The following is a 19102-nucleotide window of genomic DNA, read 5'->3' as shown; positions in this document are numbered from 1 at the left end:
AAGAAGTCAGAATGTTCCTTGGGGTGGTAGGTTACTGCAGGCAATGGATTGTGGGATTTGCAGTCCTGGCAAAACCTTTGATAAAAATGACAAAGAAAGGAGCAAAGGACCCCGTGGAATGGGATGATGAAAGCTTAACAGCATTTACTAAATTACGAGAATGTCTGTGTACAGCCCCTGCTTTAGGGTTGCCTGACTATTCCAAGGAATTTGCACTATTCTGTGACACACGAGATAATTGTGCACTGTCGGTCCTAACTCAGGAGCATGGGTTGACTAGACGTCCAGTGGCATATTTTTCTGCCACTTTGGACCCAGTGGCTGCTGGATTACCTGGATGTTTGAAAGCAGTAGCTGCCACTTGCACGAGTCTAGAACAGAGTGAATCTATTGTCATGGGACATCCTGTAACTGTGTATGTTCCCCATGCAGTTGTGATTTTATTGACCAGAACTAAAACTCAGTATCTCACCCCTAGTCGGCTGACTAAATACGAGAGGATTCTCGTGGGTGCTGCGAATGTAATCATTGCTCGATGCAACATTCTGAATCCAGCTACCCTGCTCCCTCACTCAATGCTTGCAGAAGCCAAGGGAGAGGACGAGCATGACTGCATTGACCTGACAGAATTCAGTACTAAACCCCGCCCAGACATTAAGGAAATGCCTTTGCCTGTGGAAGATGAGGAGCTGTTCGTGGATGGCTCATGTATGAGACACGAACTTGTAGGCCTAAGTGCTGCTTATGCTGTAGTCTCTGTAGACTGCATTAAAGAAGCATCCTGTTTATTTGGAGTAAAGTCTGCACAAGTAGCCGAATTGATTGCATTAATAAGAGCCTGCAAAATTGGAAAAAACAAAAGAATAACAGTATATACTGACAGTCAGTACTGTTATGGGGTTGTGCATGACTTCGGCCAATTGTGGCTACAGAGGGAGTTTCTGACTTCTTCAGGTACTCCCATCAGAAATGGGAAGGTTGTACAAGATTTACTGGAGGCAATCCAATTACCAAAAGAATTGGCAGTGGTCAAATGTGCTGCTCATAAATCTGGCATTGACCATGTAACTTTGGGAAATAGATTTGCCGATGAAGTGGCCCAACATTGTGCCAGAAATCGCGTGTCTGTAAATGTCAAACTGGGAGGACCTGGAAACAGCTGCCAACTTATGGTGTTTGAGGAGGTGCCCACTTGGGAAGAGTTGAGAGATTGGCAGCATGCTGTGCCTTCAAAGGAGAAGGAAAAATGGAAGAAATGTGGTTGTCGACCGAGAAGTGAGGATGGTGTCATTGTGGGCCCAAATGGTATGCCTGTGTTGCCTAGACATCTGCTTGCTTCTATGGCCAGACTGATACATGGAGATTCACACACTGGTAGGGATGCCATGGTTCTGGTTTTCCAACAAACATGGTACAATCCGAAGTTCAGGAAGGTAGCAGAGTCACTCTGCCAGAGGTGCTTAACATGTCAGCAGTTTAACGCTGGGAAAAGAACAGTAGTCGAATTGGGAAAAATTGGAAAATCAGGAGGTCCCTTTGTAAGAATACAGATTGACTTTATCACACTGCCTCGCTGTGAGGGAATGAGATATGTCCTTGTCATTGTCTGCCTGTTCTCAAAGTGGGTGGAAGCCTACCCTGCTAGAAAGAATGACGCCATAACTGTAGCAAAATTATTACTACGAGAATTAATACCTAGGTTCGGGGTTCCAGTCACTATTGAATCAGATAAAGGCGGACATTTTCAGAATGAGATAATCGATCAACTCTGTAAAGCATTCAAGATCACACAGGTGCTGCACTGTGCATATCGTCCAGAGGCTTCTGGAGTGGTGGAGCAAATAAATGGCACTATAAAATCGAGACTAGGAAAAATGTGTGAATCTACAGGCATGAACTGGATAAATGCTTTGCCTCTTGTTCTGATGGGACTTAGAAGTATTCCAGACCGAAAAACAGGCCTGAGCCCTCATGAGATCCTGATGGGAAGAGTGATGAGACAAGCATGGGTACCAGGACATAAACTGCTAAACATTTCTGATGATTTAGTACTTGAGTACTGCAAGCAACTGGGTGACCAAGTGCGTTCTATCTCTCGCCAGATTGGGGAAGACGCCGTCGCAAACCCAACGACTCCAGTCCATAAATTGGTTCCAGGCGATTGGGTCGTAATAAAGAAGCATACTCGTACAAGTTGCCTTGCACCGAAGTGGGGAAAACAACGCCAAGTGATACTGGTGACCACGACAGCGGTGAAGTGTGCCGGCGTTCCAAAGTGGATCCATGCCAGCCATACACAGAAGGTGATTCCAGACGAGAAAACTGACGCTGAAGGTTGTCCAGCTGAGGGGTCTGCAGACGTTGGTCCTGAAGTAGCTGATGACGAACAACCGAGCATCAGTCAAGATGATTTGATACCCATAATCGACCTGACTAAGGACCCAATCAGAACAAGAAGTCCAACCTACGAAGATAGAGAGTGGGATAGAGAGGAGGAGATACGCACAGGCGAAGATCCTCAGATTATTGAGATTCACGTCAAGTCTGAGGAAGAAGAAGGCCAGACAGGGACAGAGCAAGTGATCGACACACCTCCACAAACTCCGGAAGTCGAAAAGGGACAGACCAGAACTAGTGTAAAAGTTCGAGCAGAAGAAAATCAAGGGATCGAAGTGCTTGAACAGGATCAGTTAGAACTAGAAGAACGTGTTCAGGACACAGAAATAGAAACGCCCAAAAGCCAAATCCAGTATACACCTGAACAAGGCCAGCTTAGTGACCAGGCAGAAGAAATAGAGATAAAACCTGGAACTAGTCAGACAGGAAGGGAAGAATCAGAAGTGCCACAAGCAAATGAAAATAAAAGAACATTAGAAGAAAGCCAAAACACAGTGCCAGCTAAAAGACTCAGGAAAAAGAAAAATATCGAACCCAGATATATTAAGAGACTGAGACTAAGAATAAAAACAGTGGAGGAGAAACTTGCAGAAAGAAGGAAAAGTCCTCGTATTGCAGATCAAGCTGGAGAAAGCTCCAAAAGAAGAAGTGACCGAATAAAAAGACTGAACGAGAAATACCAAGATCCTGAATGGACTTATTTGATCTTGGAGGAGTTTGAGGATCTTGATATAACTGACGAAAGTGACGACGAACAGACAGCTGAATATTCTGCCGAAGAAGACGAACCAACCTGAATTTGCTCAGTGTAAGCTACCTGTGCAAAGTTACAAAGAGGGGTTGAAAACTTCTTCTGAATGAAAATGTCTGATTCAAATGTGAATGGAAGGCCTAGACGCAGTTGTTGTAAAACATGCTGCAGAGTATGTATATGTAGCATAGCTATAGTGTTAATAATTTGGATAGGACTAACAGTTTTCATTCCTTATATGGTGAGCAAAAATACTAATATTGACCCTACACAGACTGTGACCACTGACACTGAAGAACTGACAACACGAAGTGTAGAAAGACGTGAAAAAGCACTCAGACAAACAAAACGAGACTTAGAAGCATCAGATGAGGAAGGACTACATTATCATGGAGTTAAGAACCAGACACATTTAAATGTATTCGCTAACCTTTTAGTACATTATGTAGAAACTATGGAAATAGAAGACTGCTATGTCTGCATGAAGCTACCTACTTCTGTAGCTGAAGGCGTGACTTATCATCACCTACCTTTGACCTATGGAATTTCCTGTAGCATTTTAGCTAGCTTGTTTTATAAAAGAGGACCGTTACAGTATTACTACTCTAACTCTGACGTGATATTTTCTGAACTTCCCATACGTGGAAATCTGAATCCTGTGCATACTAAAAGTGACGTTACACGTTATATGGGAGAATACTTTCTGACTATAGGTACCATAGACTTAAATGAAGCACACAGAGATAACTTGACCTGTTCGTTACATGAACAAGAAAAAATGTTTCTAAACATGGCAGAGAAAAGAAGGGAGAGTTTCCAAAGAAAGGCAAATGATAAAAGACAGAAAACTCCTAAATGGGCTGAAAACATGGAAAGCACCTCAAATGGTGGGAGTGGTCCTGCTTTGTTGCTGGATTTCGAGAGAAAAGGGAAACTCTGTCTTCACCGCGAGAAGACTAGTTATTATAATAACATTTTCATTGGTTCCAGTCAATGTGAGCACAATTACAAGGTAATTGGAGGTTGGGGTTTCAAAAATGGGTCAGAACCTGTGTTTCCCGGAATTTATTATATATGTGGAAACAAGGCTTATTTCAAATTGGCGGATCACTGGTATGGAAGCTGCTACTTTGGCATTGTTTTCCTGAAGATATACCATGTGAATGAAATTGCTGGAAGCAATGAAAACACTAATGGCTTAGTGCGTAGTAAAAGAGAAAGCGTAGGTGAAATAATGGGTAGTATTTTTAGTGCACTGATACCTGGAGTGGGAGTGGTTCTGAACACACACAGAATTTGCAAATTATCCACAATAGTGGATGTGTTGTCTACTGACACAGCTCATGGATTCCTGCTGGTCAATACTGAACTGGTTGCGATCAGATCAATGGTTTTGCAGAACAGACTTGCGCTTGACACCTTATTAGCAAAAGAGGGCGGAGTCTGCCGGATGTTGAAAGCGCAACATTGTTGCACTTACATACAGGACAAAAGTGTACAAATTAAAAAATATGTGAAGAACATTACAAATTTGGAAAAAGAACTCAAACCACTGGAGGTTGATAGTGCCTGGAAGAGACTTACTGATGGTCTCTCCGCTGTAGGTCATTGGTTTGCTAATTTAGGTAAAGGTTTATTGTTTAAGGTACTGATGCCAATTGGAGTGATAGGTTTCGTCATATTTCTCATATTTGTCTGTTGCAAATGCCGCAAACACACAAAGAAATACGCTGTGAATAAGAGAGGTGTGAAACGGAGTGTGGATGAACTTGAATTGGAAGACTTAAATAATCAGATTTACAAAAAGATGAAAAATTCTCACCCTGATAAAGATGTGAAAGAGAAATTAAATTGGATGTTGGAAGAAATTGAAATGCACAAAGTGTGAGAAAAGTTGGCATCTGGTTCCATTAGTTTGTGATGATAGTAAATATCATCAAAGAGGGGATTGATGAAGCAAGATTTCGCATATTACGCGACTTGCTTGACATCAAGAACCTCGAATAACATTTAATCCTATAATTCAACTTGTACGTCTTACTAATTTTCCTTTATCTTTATATTTGAGTGTCGTAGTGACGCTTGCCTATGTGTTTACTAATACAAATAAGCCGTGTCCCTAAAATGGCCGCCGCTTGATGGGTTTCTTCTGCGCATGCGTTAGTCACACTCACGTGACGTGACGTAGTTGCAGTTTTGGTGGGAATTCTTGCGCCTGCGCACTTGCGTCTAAAATGGTTGTCTGTGTCCTAACGTGGTGAAGCTTGCGCAGATGCTTTCGTGTTCTTGTCTATTGCACTAATTATAATGCCATAGTATAATTTTTCAATTTAAGGAGTATAAGGTAGCTACTCATCGTATACAGTGAATTCATTTATTTTTATGTTTTAATTTGTTTTCGCTTACTTTCCATGTACCGCGGTATTGAGGGTCTGATGCAAGGCTCAAGACTCCATATTAAGATGATGTTCTGCGCATGACCGCATTCTGCCGGTGGCATTGACAGGGTGCCAACTGAAGGTCCCTGCCAAGACGTGCCTGGGAAGATGCACCTTCACCCAGCCGGAGAAGCTGAAAAATGTTACATTAGAAACAAATGTATTTCTCCCTATTGTATTCTGTAGAATCGGTCATGGGAACCCCAAATTCAATAGGCGGTTCTAGAATATGTAAAACTCGGCTTGTAGACGTAAATTGTGATTGCTGTGTTAGCCTATCCTACTTGGGGACCAATCGAAATTGGGGATTCTGACACTTGCAACATTTGGGGGGTGGTACACTGACCCGAAAACAGTATAACTAGCCTAGGTTTAGCTAGAGAAATTGTCCGACTTGTCTGAATAGCTGACCTGTCACTGACCCAACGTACTCAATAGGTGACTGAATACAGAGCGCTGCGGAGCACTCTGTCCAAATTTGACCATAGACTCTAAGGTTTTACTAAACGTTAAGTGCTGGCGGAGCACTTTGCTGGGGAGTTCGCTAACCCAATCGGGGTTCTGACTGATAGCTGCAGAGAGGGTGGAGCGCAGGCGTTGCTTCCAAACTGCGGGTGCTGGTCGTGCCTTGGTGGTCCTGTCCTGATCCTAATCTGGTTTTCCTGTCCTGTCCTGGGGTGTCCAATCTACACTTGCTGTCCCATAGATGACTGTCCTTCCTTGGGGTATTTCCTGTCCTTGACTGATCCGTGGCCAGGGTTGGTCTGCACACCATTCTAGGTAATTATATAGGGTTAAGAACTCTATACTGCACTCTCTATTTTTCTGTCTTTGCTTTAATAAAGACATTCCTTTGCATCCGTTAATTTTCCATGCTTTCCGCAACCTACTATAAAAATCATACATTGTATATTTTCCTTAGCATGTCCCTATGTTTCCCTACCTTTTAGAACACATTCTCTCCATACTGTTTATGAATCATAAATGTGGTATATAATTTTCTCCTGCAATCTGATTTTGACGTAATGATGCTAGAACTATAGCGTGTTCCACTTTTCCCCCCTCCTATAGATGTATAGGATTTCCAATCTTTTACTTTGAAGTATTTTCTAAACAGTAAAATTCGAGTTCGTGATCAATTTCCGAAATCTATTTAGCATATCACTTTGTTATTACTTTCCTGTAGACTCATAAATGGTTGCCTTAGTTTTCTTTTTATATGGTTATGTGCTCTTCATTATTCTGATTATAGATTGTCTTCTCGTTGTAAATTGCATACTCTCAGAATCTGATTTCTAAGATAAACTTTTAAAACTTCCCAGTAGTCTGTGGTTATTTGATGAATACAGAAGAAATAAAAGTCGGTATTGTATTTTGCCTGCCTTTTCTTTTACAGCTAGCTCCCTGATCCGTTGTGGTCATAGGTACCCGTAACAGTGGATTGGTAAGTCGGGTACAATAGAAATAAATAGGAAGGAACCAGGGTTACTGGTAGTAGAGTGTTAGGTCACCCGATTAATGTATATGATAAATTGGAAAAATATGGGCCTGGTACCTGTATGGTGAAATTATTGGCCGGGTGACCTGCGATCTCTATCAGGATGAGTATCCCCAAAGCTTCTTCAAAGGTCAATTGTCTTTTGGCTGGCTTTTCTGCAGTATGAGGACGCCTAGCCAGAATGTGACCAGTGTCCGGTTGTCTAACCAGATGTTTCTGTCTGGAATCCAGCTCGTCCTGTAGCTTCTGAAATACTGTTTCCACAGTTTCAAAGTCAAATGGATGGATGACGCTTTGGGATATTTTGCCGAAGTTGTGGCCTGGCTGGATAGGGCACAGTAGTCACAGATTGTCCCGGTAGAAGGACATGGTTTTCTAGCTCGGACCATGAGCTGTTGTCATGCGAAAAGGTGCCTTGTCTGCTGCTGCCACTTGAGTGTGGCCCTCTTGGTGGAAATCTTCAGAGCCAAAGAGTATCTTCAATGCTTCGTCAGGACATCCACATCATTCAAGTGAGTCGGTCCCCCAGCGTCTTTTTGGATCGGAATGACTGGCGAGCCTCGCAAGTGGATTACTAATGTCTCAGAGAAAAGCACAAGTCACACACCTCATGTTGGTTGGTGTGTGGAAACTTGGCATGACATCATGGGCAAAAACGAGTGGGTGTCCGTCCCATCACCAGATGGACATGATGTGGATGAACCATCGAGAAATGGAAAGTTGCCCTGAATGGCAAAGGCCCTCCTGTCCTCAGTTGACCTGAGACGAATCGACAAACGATTGATGTAGACCTAGAAATAACCGCGATTGAAGACAATACCAACGTAAAGCCTGAATTCTAGGGAAACGACGATGGCGAGACGGAGCAGAGGAACACAAGTCAGAGTTAGACAGCGGAAAAAAACAATCTAATAATGGAGTCGAGGATCATGTGTATTGCAAGCAAAGGAGTCACCTTATCTGTTGACTCGAAAGACTTCTTCGAAGAAAAACAACTTGAACATTTCCGAGCCCAACACTAGATAGGAGACTTATGCTAAGCATGTGCATCTACAGCCACATATGCCTCAAACACACAATCACAGAAGTTCAGACTGCTCATAACTGCCTCAGAAATACCTCTGCTCCAGGTCTACCATAATTCAAACCCTCAATAATTATTTCTTCTCAGATAGAATATTCCCCATTAAAATCTAAAAACAAGTTGTGGTTACACAAGTCTTAAATAAACAAATGACAGATCCTAGCGATGCATCACATTTTCATTCCATTTCAGCTCAAGACCACAATCACTATTCAATTGCACGCTTTTGATGAAAGCAACAAATTATAACTTTCAGGGTGGACTTTGGCCACATAGTTGGCCAATTCTAGTGGCCATAAGTGGCCCCACTCCTTCTCTGGCTGGATGATTCATTCCTTAATTTGAAGGATGTTATTTCATTCTCCCTCTTAAATGCATCTGTAGACAGAAGCAGTGTGACGCTACCCCTAGGTGTTAAGCAGTGCTTGTAGGAAGCTGGCTCTGTATATACTATACCAAAATGAGATATGGTGTGCACAGATTCCAGTGGAACCCCAAAGGTAGGCAGAGGTAAAAGTAGATAGCACCTTACTCTCTATTTGAGGTAGTGTGGATGAGCAGTATGGCTTTATCAGAGGGTAGTGTTAAGCATTTGTTGTACACACTCAGGCCGCAAATGATGTCACACATTCAAAGACTGAACTCCTACCAATTTGTTTGTATAAAAAATATTATTTAGATATATTTATTTTCTAGAACCAAGCAAGTCTGGCACAGATAAGGGTAAGTGGTACTTTTCAAAGAAGGTTGAACAATACAAGAAAGCCTAATGAAACTGACTTTGTTATAGGTTTGTAAAGGTTTTCAATTCACTAGGAATTACTGTTAGACTACTTTTGGTTACTTTACAGATTACTTTATGGATTACTTTTTCTACTCAGTTTGATATGCCTAGATATCACACTGGGACATTTCCTAAAGAAAAGGTAAGTAAAGCAGTTTTTAGTTATTTGCAGTTTTTCATGTTCTCACACATAGCCAACTCCACACTTAGAACAATTTTCAGGAAAAAGCAGTCAATGCAATCCTATGGAAGGAAATGGAGTTATCGGTTTACAGGTAAGTACAAGTACCTGAGGTGTGGGATTGGCAGAGATGGGCACACCTTCTGGCTGTACTAATTGTTCCTGTCTGTCTTACCGCCGAAAAGGAGGGGAGACAGGAAGGAAGCCTGCTACTGATAGCAGGAGAGGCTGTGGGTAATGTTACAAAGGCGGCAAGGCTTTTAAAGCTCCCCTGCCACAGATGGCTCTTCCTGACCGGGGGGAGGTGTAACTACCTCTGCCCAGGAAAGGCTTTGTTTCTGGGCTCAGGGAACGAAGGGTTCCACCCTAGGGGTTCAGAAACATGTCTCGTGGTGGCGAGCTGGTGTGTATCAGTCAGGGAACCCACCAGAGGCTGGTCGTTTTTCAGGGGGCATCTCTAAGATGCCCTCCGAGTGCATTTTTCATTAAATCCAACACTGGCATCATGTGGGTTTAATGTGCTGAAACGTTTGATACCCATCTTCCCAGTTTTCAGAAAAGCCATTATGGTGCTGGGGAGTTTCTAATGACAAACTCCCAGCACCATGTACTCTTAATGGCATTACTGCACTTACAATGTCTAAGAATTGGTCTAGACACTGTAGAGGTACAGTGCTTATGTACCTGTACCTTCACCACTGGTATAGCGGACCCAGCTAGAGGGGTGGCTGACGTATGCCAGGGCAGTGCGTTGTAAGCATGGCACATAGGGATGTGTACAATGTCGACTTTTCACTTTGCTCTGCACCATAACACGCAGCCTGCAATGGCAGTGTGTGTGTGTGTAAAGGTACAGGGCCCCTCAGGGTGGCACAATAAGTGCTGCAGCCCTTAGAGGCCTTCCCTGGCCACGGTGCCCTTGGTATCCAAGGTTCCTTTTTTACAAGGGACTGCCATGTGGCCAGGAAGGTGCCAATTGGGGGTACAAGGCACGGTTTTGGGAAAGAACATAGGTCCTGGGACCTGAATGGCAGGGACCCAAGGCCCATCAAGTCAAAGTGCATCAGTATTCAGTGTGTTTGGGGGGGGGGGGGGTACCCAGCTTCCTACAGTGCTTTACAAAAAACTGAGATGATATATATTAAACACTAAGACAAACTGCAGCAGGTAGTTGACGGTGGCTGCACCGGTACTTTGATCCGTCTGGAAGTAATTTTGGCTTGACACAGTTAACCATTACTATCTTTCTGCTAGTTGCGCTGCTTAGCATCAGAGGCAATGTCCATCACCGATTTTGATCCCTCCTGACCCACCACAGGCTATTCATCATTCTTCCCCTTTAAGCTCTATGTCTCTATCATGTGCAGCCACAAATGGTTCCTCATAGTCTCACCTCATTTAATCCTCATGTGCACAGTGTGATTCCCTTCTTTGACTCTTTTTGTCAAAATTGGGTGTGGGCCTCAGACTTTTTTCTTGGAGGAGGGAGACGTGTTAACATTAATAGTACAGCGCGCTTGCATCACTGGAAAAAATAAATCTAAGTTGAATGGCAACAAATATAAGATGGTGGTCTTAGGGGGAGAACATAATCCTGGATTTTAGCTAGCTTGGAAGTTTTCAACTCTCGCTTCTCCTAAATAAAAATCATTAGTAGGTTTGTTAGAAGGATTTGAGACTTACTACGTAGATTTACGACTGACCTGGAGGTAAAAATCAGCGATATGCCCAGCTCTCTGTGCTAGACTATTGGTCTGTTGGATTACGTTGAATATTCAGGCACACATTTTGTTCTTTTAGCTGAAAATCATTAGAGTTTGTAAAGTGGGATCTGCCAGGGGAGAATTTTAGCCTAGGACTAAAAGACTTAGAACTCTGTGTCAAAGGCACTCAAAGCAATACGGAACCATCTAATCTGTACAAGTCTGAACATGTTTCCCTCAAATAAAACTGCACTCCATCCCAGATGTTAGACTTGCAACAAGAAACCAGGTGCGGTGTAAAATCACTTGTACAAATCTATCAGGTTAATGCACTCTAACTCAAGTGGTATGCAATCCTGTTACAATAAAATAAACTTATTGTTAAGTTTGTGCACTGAAGTTGAAAAAATCCAGTACTAATATAAATTACGTGACTATGCGTTTCTAGGAAATGTGGACTCTTAAAAGAGAAGTTAATTGCATACAGATAAACCGGGTACTAGAACAGGAGTCTAATGGGCAAAATGAGAAGATTTAGGATGAAGTGTATTCAAGACTATAATTTATTGTGAAGGGTTTTCTCGAGTCTTACAACAACACCACATAAATTAGGACGTTAAAGAAAAATAGTAAATGAAAAATAAATTGCAACCATTCCATTAACTGCCCAATAGTTATCTAAATCTGAGATACGGACTGCTCTTCTCTTCAGATTTGTTTCCATTCAGTTTTCACAAATAATTGGGTGAAGCAGAAGTAATGAACAAGTCAAAATAAATGGCAAACAAAAGGTGTAATCACCTCCAACAAGTATCTTCTTTTATGGACTTCTTTGATATCTTCATACATGAATATGCTGCATGTTCTCTTCAGCATACTTGGCCCTTGTCTTGCTCCACTGGGGATGATTGCCTCATACATGCTGTAGGTAAAGCCAAAAAGCAAATCATGTAAATATATCATCCATGCAATTACTTCCAGATTATAACTGATTTTTGGTGGGAAAGTGCCATCCAATATTTCTTGTCAACCACAAAAACAGAAACACTGCCCACGGCTCCTCTTAACGTATCTTCGTATCTAGCTATCTGTCTATCTATAAGTAAGACTAATTTCTATTTGATAGAGAAGTCCAGAAAGTGGCTCAAGTCCCAGAAACTAGTGCCCTGGTATCACAATACAAAACAGACTCACTAGAATTGTACCAACTGTGGCAATATTAGATTAGATGCCTCGAGAGAGCTAGGGGTGGTTTTAGCCATTTTCTTTTGCCCTGGGACACTTTGGTATTACAGAAGGGGCAGCAGACACTCTATTGGGAGGGTGCATATGGCTCTATTCATATTACATGGGTGCATGGCACACTACTTATTCTAGATGAAGGCGTAAGTCCAGGCAGGCCATTGGGAGGTAAAATATGAAGTGGCACAGCTTGGAAGAGGCTTGCTCCATACTACAGGCATCATCAAAAATGTTAAAACCCAGTCTATAGAAATTGGGAGCTTTAGAGTTGAAGGGAAAAAAATAACTAATAGCAACAAATAAAGACCAATCAGAATCAATAGGCTTTTTTTGCTGCTCCGCGGACTATTACTATTAAGGAATTTTGAAATCGTGAGATCCACTAAATGGTCAGCACAATGCAACCAACAGATTTTAAGATACAAATCAGATCAAAGTATAGGTAATCACAGACCGCTTACATCAGGCACTGTCAATCGGGTAACCATGTTATCATAAACGATATAAATAGTTTCAACATGACACCAGTAAGCCCCTTCTCAAAAGCATATAGAAAGGTGGTTTGAATGTCTTCAGTTATCAAGATTCTCATTTCTCAGTACACGGTATGCTTAATTAAGTTCTTGTTCAACTGGATATACGTTTTAGTAGGTAAGCAATTTTTTTCATAGACTTAAAGACCCCATATTTTCCATATACTGCCCATGTTTTGAATTCACTTTTCACTGTGATGCCCTTATGAGCATTTAAATTAGGCAGCAATCCCAATCAGACTTGATCAGCGGTTCTTAACCATGTGACTTCTGTGAAGCCCTACTTAATAATTAACGGATACTGGAACCCAGGGACCCCAACTGAATCATTATATAAATCCGAGGACCCCACTGAGTCATTACTTGAATTAAGAATTTTCAATGATTTGCACCTCAAAACAAACCACAGAAAATACAGAAACAGGTGTTCATAAAACAAATACGCAAACTATAAAATATTTAATTTAATTCACAAATATTAAAAAAAAACTTTAATTTTAAACAGAAGTTTGGAGCCTGTCTAAATGTTATTGAGGCCACTAATCGTCCATACTGTATTCTGTTTGAATCACCTGCACTGGTCACGCAAATCAATCTGAGGATACAAATTAATTTTTTGCCACCACTTTCAGATTCCTTCACATGTACAGTTTGTTCTATATTTTACAGTTTTACATTTTGCTTCTTTATTTATATACATTTTATTATTCTGCTAACATGGTTTCATTTTCTTAACAGTTGCTGGCCCCGAGTAAGCTTCGCATACCACCAGGGGTCACTGAACCACAGGTTAAGAACGACTTGTCTAGATCATAAAGACCAGCAGGCTAAGTTTGATACTGCACTGTACACAGGGGGGGACTAATCAGAGGTCCTGGTGTGTGCATCCAGCCGTGAGGGCAATGGCTTTGGCGAACATTGCTCTCTCCCTGCTGTGTGGACGATGGGCGCAGTGAGGGTCACGAAACTACACCTCCCAGGTGCCCCGGGACTCGCGTCGCACTTCCGACGCCACCACCTGCGCCCAGAGGCGCTACAAATCACCGGAACCTCTCACGCCCCGCGGGACGTGCGCGGGCAGCGCCGGGAGAAGCCCGGGACAAGGGCGGGACAGTCTGTGGTAGTCCGGGGCAGGTCGGTGGCTGGGCTGGGCCACAAACCCTGGCCATTACACCTAGGGCCTTTTTTGCCCAATCCGTGAGACATTTAAATACATTATTTTAAAGACTCTGATACGTTATATTTGTATTATATAATTGTATCGCATTATTCATGATAGCTTTCGGTTTGTAACATAAGTATTGTGGGCCTTGTTGGCGGTTTTAATAATGTCTAAACAAAAAACAGCGAAAAAACCCTCAGTGCCTGCCACATTGGATAACTATTTAGTCAAAGTAGTTAAGAATATTAACAATGATCGACGATTATCACTAGGCCGTGGTAGTCCCCCGACTGTCTACTTCTTTAGACGTATCTGCACTAGATGATAGCTGAGAAGTGGAAAATGTGGATGTTACTAAAAGCGAGGTTCCAGTGTTAGCTGCATCCTGCCAGGTTGTGCTGGATGGTTCGCCTGATTTCCCTAACACACCAGTACATGCTTCCCCGCCACGTAGAGTAGTTAGAGCCTGTAGGAAAGTACCAATTAGACGCGGGGGAAATCGGAATAAAAAAAGAGTTGAAACCCCACCAAAAGTATAGTAAGCGTGGAGGATGCCACGGAAAAGGAAGGCACTGCTAAACTGAACACCGAGCAATTAGATCTATTGGTTAGCCTCATTAGTGCTAAGCTAGAAAGTATTATTAAACCCTTAGTGGCCAAACTAGATCTGATTTCTGCTGAAGTAACCAGACTAGGAGGCCTTTTGGATTCTCACATTGCCCTGGTTGGAAAGCCTAAGATCATCGAGAAGGGCACAAGAGCGAGTAAAGAGGTAAAAACCCCAGTTAAGGGGAGGCATAGTGTTAATGAGACAGTCATACTAGATAGCCCACCTAGCATTTGTCAGGTAAACAAGGCCACTCCCGTGGCTGAGAACAAAAAAGGGTGGACAGAAGTGAAGAGAAGGCGTTTTATCAATCTTCCCCCAGATTGTGCCCCTTACGTGGTTGTCTTAACTAATGTGCCGCCTTTTGAAACATGTATGACCCAGTCCCAACAAGAAACACATGACTCTTTAAAAAATAAAACAGTTTCTTGGTTGCATAGGCAATGTGGGTTTCCAGTTGCATATTCTGACCAAATTTTAACAACTAGAAGGGTCAACTGGATCGGCAACTCTACAAAGAATAGCAGGGGTGACTGTGTTATTATTAATTTTAAACACCCCCAACACGCTGCTACTGTTTTGTTGAGAGCAGCATCCTTACCGTTTGCTGATAACAGTGTTTATGTCCGTCCACTTGGTTACTTTTATAGCCACCTTAGTAAAGTCATCCCTAATGATAATAATAATACTAGGCAATTCCCATTTATATACCGGCCCGGTCTGGATATGTTATGTTATGTTATGTTAATTATATTTCTATCGCGCACAGCTGCCCCAGCAAAGGGGCGTCCCGGCGCTTTTGACAGGTACTATAACATAACACATATTAAAACAGAAGAATATTAAAAAACAGGAAACAAAAAAGTTTTAATCGCCTGCCTAAAGGCGAACAGGTCATTAAGAGCTCGAATAGAAACCGGGAATATCCCATTGCAAAATCGATTTCATGCACTAAATAGCTTGGACACTAATGATTGACTTCCCAAGGTTCTTGAGCCCCCCTGTGTGAGATTTCAGATGCACTCGTGAGTGAGGCTAGTGATAACCCTATGGTACCTGAGCCCATTCGGGTGGTCCACCCAGACCTGACCAACGACCTTGGGGCCCTACCTAGTGGAATTCAAAGGGAGGAAGACGGTAGTAATGTAATTGCAATACCGGATAGTACTGGGATAAGGAGCAAAGGGATAACAATTGCTAGTTGGAATATTGCAGGGCTGAAATCAAAGGGGAATGTCCTAGGGTAGTTGGACTTTATTAATACCTATGATATACTATGCCTCCAAGAAACTTGGTGCCGGGATGATGTTAATTGAGGGGTTTGTCTCTTACAATCTGCCGGCGCAGGGCATTGGACCAGGGAGAGCTAAAGGCGGTCTATTGATACTTGTGTCTATTAATCGTCCGATTGTAGTTAAGAGGTATATAATTGTGGGAGCACATGTGCAGATCCTTTGGTTACTTGAGGACCAAGGACGTAACATTCTACTGTTAAACTATTATAATAGCTCAAGGGTTACAGTAGTATATGATCTGGCAAGTGCTATCGAAAAGTTAATTTTAGAAGTAAATGTTTATTTTCATTTTATATGGGTTGGTGACTTTAATACTCCATTATGTGAATTTTCTACTCAAAAAGTCTGTGGGTTCACAAATAATGCCGGATTTGACGATTTGCATTTTGGGCATAACAGCTATGGTGAGGTTTTAAACTCATTTATGGGCTGCTATGACCTGGAAATTCTGGGCTTTGCCAAAGGCGAAGAAGGTAAAACTATTCCTATCTTTAAGAATCGGCATACTAGCTCGGTCATTGATCATGTTATTATTTCTTCTAACATTAATTCTAGTTGTGCTGTTCCAAGGATTGAAGAAACTTTAATAAGTGACCATAATCGTATCATCCTGGAAACATTCTTTTGGGGTGGAAGTTTTGTAAAAACGGGTAATACAGTTAATAACGTGGAACCACACAGACCTAATGGGGTAAGACTAAGATGGGCAGGGGACACAGCCAATGAATTAATCAGCTCCATTGTCAGGGACTGTATGTCAGATATCACCTCTATCCTTGATAATGGTCCCGACCACAAGCAGGTTTTTATCTTCTTTAAACAATAATAATAAATTAATTGATGCCAGGTTCACTAGGCCTAAATGCGCTCAGACTAGAAACGGCCCAGGTTAGTTTGACCATATATGCACAAGTTTACTAACTGAATTAAAACATGCACTCGCCAAAAGGCCGAGGGACACTAACTATATAAGTAATTTAAGAACAGAATATAAGCGTGCCCTGAAACGGAGGAGGAGTGAGTTACAGCAGTTGGCCTGGGATTCTCTCAATCAAGCTGCTGAATTATCTAACAGTACTCTGTTCTGGGCTACCATTAACTCTCCTTTTTTGAAAGAAGAAAATATGCCAGAGTGTGATGGGTTGCCCACTTTTCGACCATTTTTGATTCAAATAACTGTGCAGACCCCAACCTTCAAGTTCAAGTTCAGGCATTTATAAAGCGCACTACTCACCCAGAGGGTCTCAAGGCGCTAGAGGGAGGGGTTCATTGTTTGTCGAATATCCATGTTTTCAGTTCTTTTCTGAAGGAGGTGTGATTCTGAGTAAGGCGGAGATGGGTGGGGAGTGAGTTCCAGGTCTTGGCAGCCAGGAAGGAGAAGGATCTGCCACCCATGGTGGTTTTTCGGATGCGCGGGACTGCGGCGAGGGCTTGATTGGATGATCTTAGTTGGCGGGTGGGATAGTAGAAGGACAGTCGGGTGTTGAGGCATTCGGGTCCTAGATTATAAAGGGCCTTGTGTGCGTGGGTAAGAAGGCGGAAAATAATTCTTTTGTTGACGGGAAGCCAGTGGAGGTTTTTTAAGTGACCGGTGATGTGCTCTTGGCACGGGATGTTTAATATGAGTCTCGCTGATGCGTTTTGGATGCGCTGGAGCTTTTTCTGCAATTTTGTTGTAATTCCGGAGTAGAGTGTGTTGCCATAGTCCAGTCGGCTCATGACCAGTGCATGGGTGACAGTTTTTCTCGTTTCGAGGGGGATCCAGCGGAAGATCTTTTTGAGAATGCGAAGGACGTTAAAGCAGGAGGACGATACGGCGTTGACTTGTCTGGACATTGAGAGAGAGGAGTCTAGAATGAAGCCAAGTTTACGTGCATGGTCTGTGGGTGAGGGCGCTGATCCCAAAGCGGAAGGCCACCAGGAGTCGTCCCAAGCTGAGGGGGAGGATCCTAGGATGAGCACCTCCGTTTTGTCTGAGTTGAGTTTTAAGCGGCTCTGTTTCATCCATTCGGCTACTTCTTTCATACCTTCGTGGAGGTTGTTTTTGGCCGTGTTGGGGTCTTTGGTGAGGGAAAGGATTAGCTGGGTGTCGTCGGCGTAGGAGATGATGTTGAGGTTGTGTTGACGTGCGATTGAGGCGAGGGGACTCATGTAGACGTTGAAGAGGGTGGGACTGAGTGAGGAGCCTTGAGGTACGACGCAGATGACTTCGGTGGGCTCGGAGTAGAAAGGGGGGAGTCGGACTCTCTGGGTTCTCCCGGCTAGGAACGAGATGATCCAGTCCAAGGCTTTACCTTGAATGCCGATGTTGTTGAGGCGTTGTATGAGGGTGTTATGACAGACAGTGTCGAAGGCGGCGGAGAGGTCGAGTAGAATGAGGGCCACTGTTTCACCGTTGTCCAGGAGTGCTCGGATGTCGTCGGTCGCCGCAATGAGGGCGGTTTCGGTGCTGTGTTTGGCTCGAAAGCCGTTCTGTGAGGGATCCAGGGAGTTGTTGGATTCAAGGAAGGCTGCGAGTTGGCTATTGACGGCTTTCTCGATGACTTTGGCCGGGAAGGGGAGGAGGGAAATGGGTCGGTAGTTTTTCAGTTCTGAGGGGTCTGCTGTTGGTTTTTTCAGAAGGGCGCTGAGTTCGGCGTGTTTCCATATTTCTGGAAAGGTGGCGGAGTTGAAGGAGCAGTTGATGACGTCGCGGAGATGGGGGGCGATGATGGAGTCAGCTTTGTTGAAGATGTAGTGGGGACAGGGGTCAGAAGGTGAGCCAGAGTGGATTGAGTTCATGAGGCGAATGGTGTCTTCAATGGTGACTGGGTTCCAAGAGTTAAGGTAGTTAGTTGGAAGGGTGGGATCTGAAGGGGGTGGGATGAGTTGTTCATTGGGAGTATTCTTGAAGCTGTTGTGGATGTCGGCAATTTTGTTGTAGAAGAAGGAGGATAACGCATCGCAGAGGACTTGGGAGTTAGTGATGTCGTTGGATGCTGCGGGAGGGTTGGTGAATTCTTTGACGATATTGAAGAGTTCCTTGCTGTTATGAGAGTTGTTGTCGAGACGGTCCTTAAATGCTGATTTCTTGGCGGATCGAATCAGTTGGTGGTGTTTGCGGGTGGCTGTCTTGAGGGAGGTCATGTTGTCTGAGGTTGGTTCTTTTCTCCAATTCTTCTCCAGGGTGCGCATGTCTTCTTGGATTTTTTAAGGTCATCATTGAACCAGGGAGCCTTCTTGCTGGATGATTTCAACTGGTGTTTTTTCAGGGGTGCTAGTTCGTCTGCACTGTGGGTAATCCACTGCCTGAGGTTGGTGGCCGCTTGGTCTGGGTCCGTTGCAGGGGTGGGAGTATTTAGGCTGAGTGATGTGAGGAGTTGGTCGGTGGTGATTTTGTTCCATTTTCTTCGGGGAATGGGTTGTGGACGGTTGTGGGTCAGGGTTG

General features: G+C 43.3%; 1 protein-coding gene across 3 annotated transcripts in view; it reads right to left on the bottom strand.

The window, feature by feature from the left end:
• The window catches only part of WDFY3 (WD repeat and FYVE domain containing 3), a 1930620-nt gene that overhangs the window by 470508 nt on the left and 1441010 nt on the right, over window positions 1-19102 (bottom strand). For all 3 annotated transcript variants that reach the window (XM_078676292.1, XM_078676293.1, XM_078676294.1), the window contains one exon: window positions 11638-11758. In XM_078676292.1, the coding sequence (XP_078532418.1) occupies window positions 11638-11758 (121 nt within the window). The remainder of the gene's footprint in view (window positions 1-11637; window positions 11759-19102) is intronic.

This window comes from Lissotriton helveticus, chromosome 2_1 (assembly GCF_964261635.1).
Source record: "Lissotriton helveticus chromosome 2_1, aLisHel1.1, whole genome shotgun sequence".
Lineage (NCBI taxonomy): Eukaryota > Metazoa > Chordata > Amphibia > Caudata > Salamandridae > Lissotriton > Lissotriton helveticus.
This window is presented reverse-complemented; position numbering and strand designations above follow the sequence as displayed.